At 38.6% G+C, this 17,146-nt stretch overlaps 2 protein-coding genes across 3 annotated transcripts in view; one reads left to right on the top strand and one right to left on the bottom strand.

Moving 5' to 3' along the window:
* The first annotated feature begins 6,595 nt into the window (after window positions 1-6,595).
* Window positions 6,596-13,996, top strand: LOC310988530 (complement component receptor 1-like protein). Its single transcript, XM_083975170.1, has 14 exons — window positions 6,596-6,721; window positions 6,828-7,028; window positions 9,034-9,072; window positions 9,177-9,368; window positions 9,890-9,986; window positions 10,673-10,746; window positions 10,844-11,020; window positions 11,775-12,086; window positions 12,180-12,371; window positions 12,879-12,975; window positions 13,069-13,142; window positions 13,246-13,419; window positions 13,509-13,685; window positions 13,799-13,996. Exons 1-14 carry the CDS (start codon window positions 6,655-6,657, stop codon window positions 13,834-13,836), a joined length of 1,911 nt encoding a protein of 636 aa, XP_083831296.1. The 5' UTR covers window positions 6,596-6,654; the 3' UTR covers window positions 13,837-13,996.
* Window positions 13,997-14,066: 70 nt separating this feature from the next.
* Window positions 14,067-17,146, bottom strand: part of scube3 (signal peptide, CUB domain, EGF-like 3) — a 71,763-nt gene continuing 68,683 nt past the window's right edge. For both annotated transcript variants that reach the window (XM_083975549.1, XM_083975550.1), the window contains one exon: window positions 14,067-17,071. In XM_083975549.1, the coding sequence (XP_083831675.1) occupies window positions 16,919-17,071 (153 nt within the window). In that variant the 3' untranslated portion in view covers window positions 14,067-16,918. The remainder of the gene's footprint in view (window positions 17,072-17,146) is intronic.

The raw sequence follows: 17,146 nt of genomic DNA, 5'->3' as shown, positions 1-17,146 counted from the left end.
AAGGTCATGGAGTGGCCGAGCCAGTCTCCAGACCTTAATCCTATAGAAAATCTGTGAAGGGAGCTGAAACTTCGAGCTTGCACAAAGAGGCTCAGTCAGACAGTTGTGTATGTTTTTCTGCTGTTTTGAGCACATCATATGAGATGCAACAAGTGTGGTTACAACAATGGAGAAAATCATGTGTAAAGTTTAATGTTTTTGCCTCTCTTCCACTCTGATGACGATGTCACCACTCTAAGCTGCTCGTTAGGCGCAATACACACCCATTATAAAGTTGGATTTTGTCAAAAATGTTAATGGTTTTAAAGCTGTTGAAGATATCAATAAGAGAAGTAATAGAAGAATAAATCAAAAGTTTGTCTACAGTTTAGAAGTCGATGCTGAAGTTTTAGAGGTTCAAAGAAGCAGAAGATTTGAAGAGTTGGAAGACTATTCCAATGCGTTTCCCATGAAAAAGAGAGGATCTGTAAAGAGGAGTGGACCAAATCACCCCTGAGATTTGCACAACACAGTTGCTGGCAAGCACAAAGACATTTTTTGCTTGGGGATCAAATACTGATTTCACTCGATCAAATGCAAATTAATTTATAACCTTGTTGTGTTTTTTCTGGATTTTTTGTTGATATTCCGTCTCTCTCTCTGTTAGAATACAAATACCATAAAAACTATTTCATTTCCTTTTTTGGGGGGCAAACTTACAAAATCAGCAGGGGATCAAATACTTATTTCCCCCCCTGTATGTGTGGGTGTGTGTTGTCATCTTAAAAAAAAAAAATCCATATCCTGCTTTTTTGCCAGTGTGGTGTTGTCAGAGTAACCTACAGTGTTTCTGGGGAAGTTGTCAAGGATAAAGATGATTTACAATATTCACAAAAATGGTGCAACTCATGAGCAACATTTCACCATCTTCTCTTTGTAATAGTAAATTATTCCCTGATCTTCATGTTCTTCGTGAACCCAACAGTTTATTTTTCATTTACTGGCATTATCACAGAATCACTCTGATTCCGAAACAAAAGCACAAAAAGCTAAGTTAGACTTTGGGACTTTACAACATTAACTGAATGTTTAAAAATATGTAAGATACTGTAAGTGAAAGTAATTTACTTTTGATAGCTGCCGTATGAGTCATCAGGGAGATGGAGGAGGAAGACGAGGAGGAAAAACTTGGATAAACAATTTAATGTCAAAGAATTTAATCTGAAAGTAGTTTTAACATCTGAAATGATCATTGAGGGAGTGTATCATCATGATAATAAAAAAAAGAAGAAGAAGAAAAAAGTTCTGAATCATTTCCAGGTTGATTACAGATGTAAAACAAGAAATGACTACTCATATTTAAGGGAAAGGACACAGTAATATTTTAGTCATTCTTAGATTCAGTGAGGAAATACAATTTAACAGACAGTACAGAGAAACAACAAATCTGTATTTATAGTATGTTCCAGTTAACACTACTATTGGACTAAATTAACATGTATTGGTCTAAGTGCGTCATGGTTTCATTCAGGCTTTGAAGATTTAGGTCAAATTGACAAACCTCAGAGTAAAGCAGAACAATAGCACCAAAAAAAAATCCTAGTAGTTGTATCGGAAGAATGCAGGGAAACAAACACGCAACATCCATGGACAGTGATAGTTCGCACTGTGGAACAACACATTTCAATCATATGAAGGACAAGGCCCCATTCTGCTTTACAACATCTCTACTGTGGGTAACCTGTTCATATGAAGCCATGTTTTCATCAGTTCTATCTGTTCATTAAAATTAGACGAGGTGGAGGAGTTTCAGTCGCTCCATGACCAATAACCAGAAACAAAGTGAGAACCACAACCTATTGTGTTTTCACTATTTCTCAGTCTCATCGATGCAATTTACCCTTTTTAAAAAATTTTTTTATTTATTTATTTATTTAGCACAAACAATATCATATAAAAAAACAACATGAACAATCAACATTACTGGGATGTGCAAAGGGGAGGTATGAAACCCAGGAGGGCTTTATATGAAAACCTCACCCAACATAATCAAAGATCAAATTTGTTACGGTTTAAAAACAATAACAGGAAAATAATTGAACAATAATGAAAAATAAGTAGAAAAGTAAGAGATTAAATGGTAAATTATAAGGAAATAAGGAAAAAATAAAAAAAAATAAAAATACGTACATAAATGAATAATACAAAACAAAAGTAATGAATAAGCTCATAAGGAAAGAGTAAGGAGTAAGAGAGAAAGAGAGAGAGAGACAAAAGAAAAACATGACAATAATTGTCTTATGTTTGATGGTACATGGTTTGACTGATGAGGTACTTTTTGAGAGCCTTTTTAAATGATGTTAAATTAATAATTTTTTTCAGATAGTCAGGTAGCTGATTCCAGAGACGTGGACCTTGATAACGAATTGAAAATTGACCAAGAGCAGTTCTAAAGAAGGCAGTGTGGAGGTTGGAGGAGTTTCGTGTCTGGTAGCTATGGACAGAACCCTTCAGGGAGACACCACTTCTCCTCACACGGGAGCATTTTGTGTTGTATTTGTACATTATTATCTGTTTTTCATCCAATCTAGTGTTCCATATCAGCTGCAAAATAAAACCCAAAATACACAGTGAAAACATTTGCTTAAAGTGCCAAACACTTTGATCATTTCACTAATGAACTAAATCTAAAGCTTTTGCATATACATTTCTATACAGTGTTGCAAAATGAGAGAGGAGTACAGTAAACACAACAACAAAATGCAATGTTGGAAGTGAGTGCAGTCATTATTACATAATGTTAATGTAATAATTGTTGTACTGTTTTGTGTCTTCATTGTATTATGACGTACTGTGTATTTTTTGCATTTCTCTTTAGTCTTGAAGCTCCAGTGAAGAGATTTAATTCAGTGGTGTCTGACTAAAATATCATACTTCTTCCACTTCCATAAGTAGTTATTTATATATGTATGAGTGGGCAAACCCAAACAAAGTTGTGCGTGGAGCGTCCTCAGTTCTGAGAACAATTACAATGCAGTTTGTGATGTGTGTGGGAAGACTGTGACGTTGTGGCAACAACCAGGAGCTTTGTCACGGAGCACAAATGTACTGAGGTTGTGCAGCAGTGGCATGAAGAAGAGGAGCTGCCAGGAGCAGACAGATTTCACTGACTGATTCCTTTGGCACTTCCAGGTTTTATCCAGGTGCAGACAGACAGAGTGTAACTATTGGCCAGGTCGGTCGCTGTCACCAACTGTAGGAAAGTGATTCACGTCTGTCTGGGCTTTGGTTTGTGTGTTGACGTTCAGAGAACGGGAGCTTCCCTCATTCTTAAAACCACAGAATGATCTTTGTTTTAAACTGATATGCCAGCCATCATGTGAAAAAAAATTAGGACACCCTATGAAAGCCTATGTGTGTGTGTGTTTTTTTTTAAACCATATTTGGATATATGGATATTTAATAGAAATGTTAACAACACTGGGAGATTCATGTAATATAATTAAACAATTAAAACTGAAGAAAATATGTTTTTTTCTATTATTGGCTAAACTCACACATACTGTAGGTGTATCACATCAGGTGCACATGATCTGAACATTGTTACCCAGCTTTTTGAAGGAGGTTTGCCCTATTTAATCCTCAGACATTTAGTTTGGTGTGCCTCTGACTGCTGAAGTGGGAGTGAACACCATGGTGAGATCGAACGAGCTGTCCAAGGCCTTACTGTAGCAGCTTATGAGTCCGGTAAGGTAGATCTCAAAACTATATGAAGTCAAAAATTGCACTGTCTGGACATTCACAACAACTGCCAACATGCCCAGGTCTGGCCATATAAGCAAGTTCACCCTGAGAGCAGACTGCAAGCTGCTAAAGGAAGGCTCCAAAAATCCTAAAATATCATCACGGGACCTACAGCAGGCTCTTGCTACTGTGCATTCCTCTTCAATCAGAAAGAGACTGTACAAGTTTAACTTGGAGGAGTGCAAGAAGGAAACCTTTGTTCTCTAAGAGAAACATGAAGGCCAGAATGAAGTTTGCCAGATAGACTGACGACAAAGACCAACAGGACTTCTGGAAGCATAGTAGCATAGTCTTTGGACAGATGAGTCTAAAATTGAATTAATTGGACATCATGTATCGTTATGGAAGAAAGTATTCAAACTAATGCAAAAAAAAAAAAAAAAAAAAGTTGCTTCAAACATCTATATATAGATCAAGGTTTTACATTTCAAATTCAACAACATCAAATAAGAAGACTAGTCTGAAGTCTTATTTCCCTTCTCTGAACTTATCACATTTTATTTTTTAAATAGGTGTCAGTTTTGCATTGGTGTCATATCTGTATTATTGGTTCATATCAGTAGCATTTTGCATCACATTAGTGCTGAATATGAATCGTATCATGTCATGTTGGTATCTTATCCATATCACATCAGTATTGAATCCATATCATATCATATCATATTGCATTGTATCGTACCGTACTGTCGTGTTGTATCATGTTATCGTATGGTATTGTATTATACTTGATTGTATCATAGCGTATATTTTATTGTATTGTATCATATTATATTATATCGTATCGTACGGCATTGTATCATATTGTATCATATCTTATCTTACTGATTTCTTTCATTGGAGAACATGTACTTCAGCTGTTAGCGGCAATGTCTTGTAGCTGGTAGGACTTTTTAATTAACCTTTGCTTTATTTTTGTTTTTGTCATATTTTGTCAACTACTGATGGATTGGAGCGGAGTTTGTTCAGGAGAGGAGCTTCTTTCATTGAAACAGAATAAGTCTGGAGGATGCCACCTTGTTCCATCCGAGATGGAGAGGTGTTTTCATGGTTGCCATGCTGCTGGTGCAAAGGTTAAAGGCTTGGAGTGGAGATGTAGGCCCTTCCTGCCACCGGTCATCATGGGAAATATCAACTATTTGCCCAACAAGCGTGATGATGAGCTGGAGATATTGGAAACTTCAATCATGTTTTCCTGATGGACTCACTTGGGGATGTGGAGGAGAGAGAGAGATACAAGATCATTTGTAACTACAGCAATTAGGCTTTTTAATTCTTCTGCAAAATGACAAATTAATTTCCACTTAGAGATGAATAAAGTAATTCATATAATGTGTCTTGTACTGTATCGTATCGTATCATACCAGTGATACCAGCCTGAGTATTACTTTGTATAGGACCACACAGGAAATCACTGGTACAGTTAATCCACTCGTGACAGTGTTGAAGTCATTGTCTGACCTTGCACATTTGGACACACATGACTGATAACGATGTTCCAGATGTGAGTTGTGTCAAAACGATTGGGAAACACTGTAAAAGTGATCCAGAGTGACACAGTGCAGGAGTTCTTTCCTAACACCTTAGTCACAGAGGACACAATGTAAAAGTTTTCGTTGGAATTGTGCTGAATGTGATTTATTAATTAATTTGGGATGTATAGTCTACGCAAAGGCTCTGACCACAACTTCCTCCTTCCACAACTGACTTGTGCTACTTCCTCCGGGGATGGATGTCACAATCACAGTGACTAAAAATCATATTGGCGTCCTTAAGTCGCGTCCTGACGTGATTGTGACGACCACCAACAGCACAGGACGTCCAACTGCTTAGCTGTGTAAGTTATAGTTATGGTAACCACAAATATAACAATCATGGCAACAAAATTGGTGCCTACCAAACAACGATGCAATTCAATTCAAAGTTAAAACTGAACTCAAACTTGTATTCTGACCTTCATTGGCCTGTTTGTTTGTTATAAGATCATTAATAGCAATGTTTATCAGTCTAACAAATAATGATTCCCTACTTAGCTATTAAAGGTTAAAGGTCAGTGGTGTAGAGAGGAAATGGGAGACTTCTTTCTTTACAGGAGGCAAAATATATAAAACCCTATGTTAAGCAGATTATATACCTATATCAATAAAAAAAATACAGTTGTTTTTGTCCCTCTTTCCTTTGTTCAGTGTTTCTTTGCTGAGCTGCAGTTAAATCGCATTAACAGAAAGAATTTTTGGATTTGTCCAACTCAGGCTGCTCAAGTTTTTTTCTCTCTCCATTTTTCAAAGATGAAAAAAAAAACACTTCACTCTCAGGGTTTATTGTTACAGATGGAAAAAAAACTTTAAAAATCGCCTTCACAGCTTTCACAGTCCTTGTGTTAGCATTTTTCATATTGGATCTTGATTATATTGCTAAATTCTTTGAATATTTTCTTTAATCTGAAGAAGAATTGACCAATGGACCACATGTTCTGTTGCTTATCTGTTACCCTAATATAAACGGAAAAAGATGAGGTTTTGTCAAGTTTTGCCAAGATGCTTGTGTGACAGCCTGACTTTAGATGTAGTTTCTCACGCTCATTTTTTTCTTTCTTTCTTTTATCAGTGGTTTTTTTTCTTTCTTTGATGTATTTTGTTTTGTTTTTACAGTGTTTTATGTCCCTGTCTCTGTCGCGCTATCCTCTTATTTTCTTAATGATAGTTATTTCCATCATCTGCTCCCCCGGGCTTCTCAGTGGCACTCACTCCTCCTCCTTCTCCCCCTCCTTCTCCTCCTCTTCCTCCTCCTCCTCCTATAAATTACTTGATCCAATCCCGCTGTTGCCACTTCACGGTTAACCCGTTGAACTGTTTTCTTCTCTGAACGACGCAGATGACAAACGTGATGACTGTCAGGAGGAATATACGGCTGCTTTTCTGGTTTGCTGTACTTGTTTCAGGTAAATTGCACAAAGGCCACGCACTTGAATGTCGCACATTGTGGTTTGTTGTTTTGATGTTTTTTGACTGATTATGGCTGGCTGATCTTCCAAAAACTGCAAAAAGCTCAAGCACAAAGAAGTTGTTCAGCACCTCCGGAGTATCAAAACGACGCCAAGCTGGAGACGAGGTTTTCCACCAGGCAGTCGTTCAGCGACCAGGACAAGGTTTACTATAAATGCGGTGAAGGATCCACTCGATCAGGGGGCAGCCCCGGTGTGCGGTGCATGAACGGAGTGTGGACCCGACTGAGGATGACATGTCAAAGTGAGTACAGGCCTGATGCACTGTGTTGTGTTGTGTTTACGTGGGTCTGTTGCAGCCCAATGTTACAGACTGTAGTAGGTTACAGTACAAACAGCACCCACATTGTTAGGTTATGTGCAACACACTGCGCTCTCACTCCATGTATGTAGTTACAGTATGTTCTGTCCCTATGTAGGCTTTATGTGTCTTATTTTGTGTCCCCATGTAGCCTATGTATATTTGTCTATAGTATGTACACTTAAGCCCCAAATTATTCATACCCCTGTCAAATACAAGGAATTTAACTTCCAGATTAGTGTTTCAACTCAGATTTGACATAAATAGGACATGGAGGAAAGTCTGGTGCCATGGCCAGTTCATTTAAGTAAAGTTACATTGTTAAAGATGTTAATTTAAATCACCATGTCCAAAATTATTCATACCCCAGTGATACCAGGATAAATAGCCATAGGATGTCCGAACAAACCATTCTCTTTAAGGGTCTAAAGTGTTTAGAATTATTTTCAATATTTCTGGGGGGGGTTTGACAGGGGGGTTTGACCAGGTTCCTGGCTATAAAAGTTGACTTGCTTGTGACATTTCAGTCATGTCAGTCAGACTCGCCATGGCAAAGACCAGAGAGCTCAGTAAGAGCTTACACCTACAGTAAGAGCAGTCATTGTAAATGCCAAAAATGATACAAAAAGGTGCTGGTGTCAATGGCACAAAGTATCATCAAGTACAGCAACAGCATCATACCAGCAAGATGCTGAAAACAATTAGGACTTCTACCAAGGCTATTTGTCTTGGTATCACTGGGGTATGATAATTTTGGACATGGTGATTTTTTGTCAGTGTTTAAATATACACTTTTAACAATGTAACTTTACTTAAATACTTTAAATAGCTCTCTTACCAGCTTCTACACATACTGACTGTAGCCTACCTGGTGATTTTTAAGTGAGTGGAGTCCACTTCATAAACGTGATGAGGCATATTATACTTAATTACGTAATGCCTGTGTCCGTAAAAGTTTTGAAAAAAAAAAAGAATAATGAGCTTTCCTGTCATATCTAACTGATAATTGGGCAATATCACACAAGAGGGTGTGAACTATGATGGTGTTGATTCATATTCAGTACAGTAACTAGGCAACATAAACGTGTTCCTGACACACCCACAAGCTTACAACTATCTATATGTTACCTCAGTTGTGCTGTGAAGTGTCGGGCTTCTTTCATGACCTTCTGCTCTCTTTGTAGTACTTTGTAAACTTGTGTTCTTTTTCTTTTGTTGAACATACATTATTTAATTAAAACATTATTTCTGGAAATGGATTTAGCCTATCTACAGTATCTAATGCTAGTTAACATTACAGAACAACCTGTAAATCAGACTGTTGCTGTTGTCAAACAGGCCTCTCGTCCAATCAGATTCCTTGGTCAGTGTGACTTCAGCAGACTTGTGAGCTGTGCTGTAACATGAATGTTTCACTGTGCTCTCTGTGTCCAGTGTATTTACACACTTTCACAGCCGAGTGTTAGTTACAGCCTCCATCCTGCTGATGGCAAACCAAATACATCCAAGTCGTGGGTGTTTGCAGTTTTCATCTGTCCTTGCCAGCTGCTTTATTTTCCATTTTAAATGTATAGATTCACCTACTTAACACTATAAAATATAGTCAATTAACTTCACCTTAAGCCGTTCAAACAGCTAAAATGCTCTCTATACATGTATGTAGTAGTGACCCACTAATGGAAAATGGAAAATCAACATTTACAGGACTCACTTTTCTATAGATGTTGATAGATTTTACATTTCACATACACTAACAAGCCGAATACATTGGGAGTACACACAAAATAATGATTAATAATAAAATCTCCTTGCTGATCAGCCTCTGTAACCTGCTTATTTGGGTCAAAAGGAGCTTTGATACTTCAGTACAGCTGTTAATACTTTTATGTAAGTGAGACTTTGAATGTAGAAGTACTTGTTGCTAATCATCCCCATTATCTGATCACAGAGCGGCCGTCTACCACCGAACAACCGGCCATGAAAAACGGTGAGTTTGCATTTTTTACTGGGCAGCATCTCAGTTCGGTGAAAGAAGCTGGTGAACAGATGTTTGTGTTTGTGTATCTAAACCAACACTGTCCTCTCCTGCAGGTGGATGTAGACCCCCTCAACCCGCCAGTGGCTCTAATGCCAGACTTACTGACATGTACATCACAATGGCGTCTTTTGCTTCTGGTGACATGGTCAAATATCAGTGCCAAGTCGGCTACGTTGTAATCAGTGGCAACAGGTACCGCACTTGCAAGAATGGACGGTGGACGCCACAGTACCTGAAGTGTAAACGTAAGGACTCCCTTTTTATATCTTCACAGTGGCATTTTTGTATAAAGCTTTTATAAATGCTTTTGTACATTACATGCAAAGTATCTGCAGAACTACAGAACTAATGCAGATCATCAGTTGCCAGGTCCAGTTAACGTTAGTTTTAAAAAGATGATCAAACTGACACTTTCTGTGAAGCATGTTGAGGTGTTCCTGTTTTAATCCTCCCCCACTTTACAAACTCAGACTGAAGGCCTCGTCTGTGTCATCACATCTATGATGATGAAAAAGTCTGCTTTAAACTCAAACTTGCATCATCGTTGTATGATAATACAGTGAAGACTTTTTCATATTAAACAGCTTTCATTGCTTATTGTGGTGACAGAAAGGAAATGAATGTCTGGGCCTTAGACCTCTGTGGTATAAATGATACAGTAATTACTTGGCATCACCCCTTTTTTGTGGCTTTCACTGCTGACACTTGCACTGTATTTTGTATTTGTATATAATGTTCTTTTTTCTCTCCCCTTTTTCCTCAAAAGCAAAATCATGTGGGACTGCAGGCGAGATTCACCACGGCGAGTTCATATATAATGGCAGCGTGTTTGGGGCCACGGCGACAGCTGTCTGTGATGAAGGGTAGGACCATGCTACATTCACATGTATATGTTACATCAAGCAATTCTAAGTTCATGGATGTGAACAGTAAATGTGTCTTCTGTGATGTGGAGGAATCTATTGCTCATGTATTTTGTGAATGTAGTGTTGTGTATGATTTTTGGATCGACCTAAGAAATCATTTTTCTAACTTTCTTAGTGTTTCATACCTGTTCACTGAAAGAGATGTTCTTTGGTTATAAATTCAACAGACTTGTTATGAGTAAAATAACAATTACTTCATTCTCTCTTGTAAGTTCTTTATACACAAACACAGATTTCTCAAAACTAAACCGAAGTTTAAGGTGTTTCTACTTGAATTCAACTTTCTCAGAATGATAAACGACATATTTCTGCAGTATTACGACGGCCTGATAAATGTCTGATCTTAATACATTTCAAATGACTTTATACATTTTTGTTAAAATAAAAAAAAACTCTTCTCCTGCACTGTGAAAAATGATGCACTCAAGGGCAAGATCTACCTGCTGTTGCAGTTTTTATGTGAGCGTCAATGTGGATTCTATAGCTTTATGTGAGATTTTATAATGTGGGTTTTTACGTTGGTGTTTGTATGTCTAACTGTTCGGAGCCCAAACTGATGACAATTTTCTGTCCTTGTGATAGACAATAAAGCTTTTTGAATTGAATTCTCTATACATCAACAGGTACCGTCTTGTAGGACGAGCAACGAGGAACTGCCTGGATGGCGGCTGGGATGGACGTGTTCCTGCTTGTGAAGGTGCAGCAAGCAAACAAACAAAACATTAATCAGGTGGATTTTAAAATTTCCTGAGTCTCTTGAGCCATTTTTTTTTTAACGCCTGTGTCTCTTCCAGCGGTGGAGTGTGAAGAGCCTCCGGCAACAAATGCTGAGATGTTGGACATTCGGGATTTTTACACATACAGCGCTGTGGTTCAATATCGCTGTCGTGCGGGAACGCTTGTTGGACAACGGAGCATCTGGTGCACCAAGAATGGGACATGGAGCTCACCTCCTCCTAAATGCCAAGGAGGTACTACACGTTACAAAATGACTCAACAATCCTGAAACAACTTTACTTTTCTCAGATACCTCAGTCAGTGCGACTTCAGAGCTGTTTAGTTTAGTTTATTAGTTTAATAAGGGACAGTGTGCAATTACATTAATCATTTGCAGGAAAAAATGAAAAGATGGTTGCACCAGATTTAGCTCACAGCTAATTTCCATCTGTAGTCCCTACACATAACATAAAAAAGATAAAATACACAGAATTACACAGACCACAAGCTACTATACGAAGGTGAGGTATAAAAAGACACAATTAGACAATAGACAACACATTAGACAATACCGAAACATGTTGAATGTTTTCAGTACCAAATACATCTAAGTTGTTAACTTTTAGTATTTACAATTTTCATCTTTTCTAACTAGTCACCTTATTTTTCCAACTACTTTACACTAAAATCAATTAACTTCACTTTAAGCAGTTCCAACTTTAAAATCCTATCTATACATGTATGTAGTAGTGAATGACCCAGTAATGCAGAAGACATTGGAGTACACACAAAATGAGTAATATAAAATCTCCCTGCTGATCAGCCTCTGTAACCTGCTTATTTGGGTCAAAAGGAGCTTTGATACTTCAGTACAGCTGATAATACTTTACTTAATTAAGACTATGAATTCAGTCAGAACTACTTGTAACACATTGTTTTGTTGCTATTCATCCCCATTATCTGAGAGGAGGAAAAACTCATGTTTACAATCTCTTATCTTTTCATCAGCGGGAGAGACCACCTGCCCTCATCCTGCAGTGGCCGACTCGGTCCAAACCGGTGGAGAGGTTCCTGCGTACAGGGTGGGATACAGGTTGACCGTCACCTGTCGTCAGGGTTTCCAGCTGGACGGAGCTCAGCAGGTCACCTGTGGATCTGACGGCCGGTGGCAGCCTCAGCCCCCTCAGTGCCGGCCCTTACCTGAGGATAAAACTGAGCATAAAACTGAGCAGCCGTCCGTCAACGAGCGGCCACCTACCACAGAACAACCACACATCACAGAGCGGCCGTCTACCACCGAACAACCGCCCATCAAAGACGGTGAGTTTGCTTTTTTTTTTTTTTTTTACAGGGCAGCAATCTCAGTTCAGTGAAAGAAGCTGGTGAACAGATGTTTGTGTATCTCTCCTGCAGGTGGATGCAGAGCCCCTCAACCCGCCAGTGGCTCTAATGCCGGACTTACTGACATGTACATCACAATGACGTCTTTTGCTAATGGTGACATGGTCAAATATCAGTGCCAAGTTGGCTACGTTGTAATCAGTGGCAACAGGTACCGCTGGTGCAAGAATGGACAGTGGACACCACAGCACCTGAGATGTAAACGTAAGGACTCCCTTTTTATATCTTCACAGTCACTATGCATGTTATGTACAAAAGCTTTTATAAAGCTTTTTACACAAAAATGCAAATGCAGAACAGCAGAAATACTCTTGTGATCAGCAGATCATCAGTTGCCAGGCCCAGTTAACGTTGGCTTTATAAAGATGATCAAGCTGACACCTTCTGTGACGCATGTTGAGGTGTTGAAAACATCTGTTTGACATTTTCCTGTTTTTTTTAAAATCCTTTCATCCTTTTTATAAACTCAGACTGTGACATCACATCTATGATCATGAAAAAGTCTGCTTTAATCTCAAACTTGCATCATTGTGCAGTGCAGACATTTCATTACTTATTGTGGTGACAGAAAAGGAAATTAATGTCTGGACCTTTGACCTCTTGATACAGTAAATTACTGTCTTGCCCTTTTTTGTTGAGACTTTCACTGCTGACACTTGTAATTGTTTTGTTTTTTAATAAAATTTTCATTCTTTTCTTTTTCCTCCAAAGCAAAATCATGTGGGACTGCAGGCGAGATTCACCACGGCGAGTTCATATATAGTGGCAGCGTGTTTGGGGCCACGGCGACAGCTGTCTGTGATGAAGGGTAGGACCATGCTACATTCATGTGTCTGTTTATCATCAGCTTTTCTCCTGCACTGTCATTTAAAATGATTCATTCTATACATCCTGTCATCAGGTACCGTCTTGTAGGACGAGCAACGAGGAACTGCCAGGATGGCGGCTGGGATGGACGTGTTCCTGCTTGTGAAGGTGCAGCAAGCAAACAAACAAACAAAACATTAATCAGGTGGATTTTAAAATTTCCTGAGTCTCTTGAGCCATTTTTTTTTTTTAACGCCTGTGTCTCTTCCAGCGGTGGAGTGTGAAGAGCCTCCGGCAACAAATGCTGAGATGTTGGACATTCGGGAGTTTTACACATACGGTGCTGTGGTTCGCTATCGCTGTCGTTCGGGAACTCTTGTTGGACCACAGAGCATCTGGTGTGCCAAGGATGGGACATGGAGCTCACCTCCTCCTAAATGCCAAGGTACTACACGTTACAAAATGACTCAACAATCCTGACACAACTTGTTGTTTTGTTATGACCAGAATGAAATATGTTTCTTCTTCTCATAGTTATGACATGTCCACCTCCAAATGTGGCCAACGCCTACTGGAGGAGCAATCGCCAGTATCAGTACAAAGAAACTATATTAGTTGAATGTGATAGGGGCTACACCATGTCTGGTCCAAACGTCATCACATGTGAGAGCAATGGCCAGTGGTCCCGTCTCCCCACATGTAGCCCCATCAGTAAGTGAAGTAACAATTCTTGGTGTATAAGGTACTTGGTGTAATTTTCCATCATGTGTTTTTTACAACACTAACATTACCATTTCTTTCTTTCTTTTTTCTTTTCTTTTCAGACTACTACTACAACAACAATTACGCATGGCGGTATTAAGCTATGATCTGTTCAACAGTAGACGGTGGATGAAGATTAAAGCTAACAGAACTTACACTTTAAAAGCACCTTTTGAATATTGCACTAATATATTTTTTGTATTTGCTGATAAAAGAAAAACGTGTATGAACTTATTATGCAGACATTAAAATTTGTTTGAAATGAAGCTGAAGTACAGTATGTTTATTTTGATAAGCGTTTTGGGCAGTAACAAGTACAAACTTGTTTCATTCAGCTCTGTACATAGTTTTTTTTTTTCTCTTTTTACAGTTGATAATGTTACTGTATGTGTATCATCTCTATAGACTAAACGGTGAGTGAACATTTCATGAACAAACAAGCTACAAGAAAATAAGAACACCAATTCCATTCATTTAAAAAGACAATACAAAATCCAGACATTTCTTTACATGAGCAATAACAATTCAAGTGCAAATATCATTATCAACTCTATGATACATCATAGCAAACTCTCGTTAAAAGGCAACAATAAAAATAAAAAAAAACGAACAAAAACTTATCAGGTTGCAGGAAAGAAGCAATTTTTTTTCTCTTTTTTTAAGGGGGGAGGGGCGTGAGGTCATGTGGGCCGAGTTAGCACACTGGGATTGTTGCGTGATGGCATCTACATATAGATCTATATAAATGTAAATAATCTGCGACTGCGTTAAGTGAGATGTGTAGAGAGGAGTTTGAAACTGACATGACTTCTTCATGGCGTGGCCCAGCATTTCCCTCAACTTTGACAACGTGGTCAAATTCCCTTTTAGTCATCCTAAAGCATAGGTACTTGGATACAGAGGCTGGTACGTGATGATCTGTACCATGCCACTTATTCTTTTTTTTATTATTTACATAAGTGGGGACAAAACATCCTCTCCGATCTATTCATTAGACATCAGAGAGTCAATTTAGCTTCTTTAGAGGGTTGAATATGCAAGTTAATGGATGGGGGGGTCGTCATTGTCACTTATCCACTGACCATGTAGTCATATGCATATGATTTGACTACAGTGGTGGTGATCATGACTTTAAAGGAATAGACTCAACATTTTGGGAAATTCATGCATTCGCTTGTTTTGAGGTGAAATGGTCGGGCATCTCCCCTCGAAAACCACAACTTCTTGTTTTTTACCCTCTAGATTTTTGTACGATTTAAAACAAACAAGATGACGTGAGTTTCAGAGGTTCACCTGTAACATTTTGGACAGAGCCAGTTTAGCTGTTTCCCTCTATTTTCACACTATATAGGCAAAGCTAAGCTAACCAGCTGCTGGCTATCACATGAAATGAGAGACGTATACATTTTCTCACCTAAGTCTGGGGAAAGAAGTAAACGAGTGTTTTCCAAGACGTCAAAACTATTTAGAGATCCTAACATTAAGGAAAGCACAATTTTCATCAAACATAAATTATTTTACCCTGTTTTGGTCGCTGTTTTGAGATCAGTTTATTTTTTTCAATACCAAATAGTAGTTTATCACCTTTAACACTTTTTTTTTGTATTTCTCAACATGTTGTTACATGTTTAAACCTACCCATAGTGACAGATAAATATTTCATACAATGATTCAAAAAGGCTGCAGCTCAAATACATTTCACAACCTTTGTGTGGGTCTTAATAGGGTGTAACCAAGATAAAGGTGTGTTATTTCATTAATTGCACCTTGATTATAAAGGTAGGATGATGGACTCTAAATCTAGTGCACAAAACAACTTGACCCGCCCCCTTTTTGGGGCGGTCTTTGGAAGAGCTGTCTTCATTGGGACTGAACCAAACGTTGGTGGGGGGGGTACGTTGGGGGCACTGGGTGTCTTTGGATTTGAGACAGGTGGGGCAACAATGGCAGAAAGTGATTTTAGGGGAAGGGGGATTCCTGCATAAAAAAAAATAGGATTAAAGAATTCAACCCTCGTCTAATTTATTTTCATTATTTACAAGATTGAAATAAAAACACAATAAAACTGGTAGTCCACAGACAGGCAATGTGAGATTATCAACTTACTGTGTGAGAACTAACATATTTCAGATTCTGAGCTTTTTCTTTTGTTTTAAACCTATAGACTATTAGTGTGTAGAGTACATCAGAAAGACAATATGAGATTGAAGAATTAAAGTGACCTTTTTAAAAGAAGCAGCAAACATAATGTCCCTCAAAGACATTCTCTCTCTCTCACCGAGACATGTTCCACTAGACATCACATCATCTCATTTCTGTGGCTCTCACAAATGTTAGTTTGTTATTCATCTCCCAAATGTTCACTCTGTGTGTGTGTGTTTCTTATACTACTTTTCTTTTTCTTTTTCTTTTTTGTTCGCTTCAAGTCGGCTTGAAAAAGAGCAACAGAAATTATCTCAAGGTTGGAAAATGCCGGTACAGTCTAGACAGACGGAACAAAACATAGATTAACTGTTTTAACAGTAAAACTCTTGGAAATTGCTCTAAGAGCTCAAATATAGTAAGGCTTTAAATGACCTGGAACGCAGCTGCAGCGTGAATTTAGCAGCTGCTCCTCCTCGAGGACAGCACACAGACACCGAAGATGAAACCAGGGATACACAACACTTACACAACACTTACAGTCATACTTAATGTAGGAGTTGGAGCAGGAGCTCAGACCGCTCATTTAAGCAAAATACAACAACAAGCTCTATCAAGCTCAAACCGCACACACATAATGTCACTCCTGTCTGAAAGGGGTGTTTCTACTGTTTTGCTTTGTATTTTCTTATGTGTGTGTGTGTGGTTTTGTTGCACAACACAATAGAAACCAAACCCACTCACATTCTCTTCATCCCCACTAGATGTTTGAGCTTGGGACTGCAGACCTGTGCTGAATGGAATCTGACACAAAATAATAATAATAAAAAATGAAAAAAACCTAACACACAAATAATGTTCAGTATTTTTCAGGTCTGCATAGTGTTTATTGTCAAAGCCTATGGAAAATAAGAGAGGGTAAACATGGTAGTATGTTTTGTGTGTTTTTTAAGCCCTGTGAGAGTTGCGGGATGTGGCCTGGGAGGCGGAGGGGGATGTCGGGGGCTCGCGATCCGGTGCGTCGGCAGCTGTGTGGTCTTTTACTTGTATGGTCGCAGGAAAGCTGAGACTTTGCTGCTTATGAGACGTATGAAGGAGCGCGGCAGCATCTCGTTGGACTCCCGAGTGGTGTACTTAAAGTAGTTGTTTGGGTGAGCCAGCACATCGAAAAGAGTCTTAATCAGTTTTTTATCCTGCGGGGAGAACAAAACCATGTGTCAACTACACAATAAAACACACACACACACCTTGGTTGTTAATTCCCTGGA

Source organism: Trachurus trachurus (genome assembly GCF_905171665.1).
Source record: "Trachurus trachurus genome assembly, chromosome: 7".
In the NCBI taxonomy this organism is placed as follows: domain Eukaryota; kingdom Metazoa; phylum Chordata; class Actinopteri; order Carangiformes; family Carangidae; genus Trachurus; species Trachurus trachurus.
The sequence above is the reverse complement of the archived record's forward strand: the minus strand, read 5'-3'. Positions and strand labels throughout refer to the sequence as shown.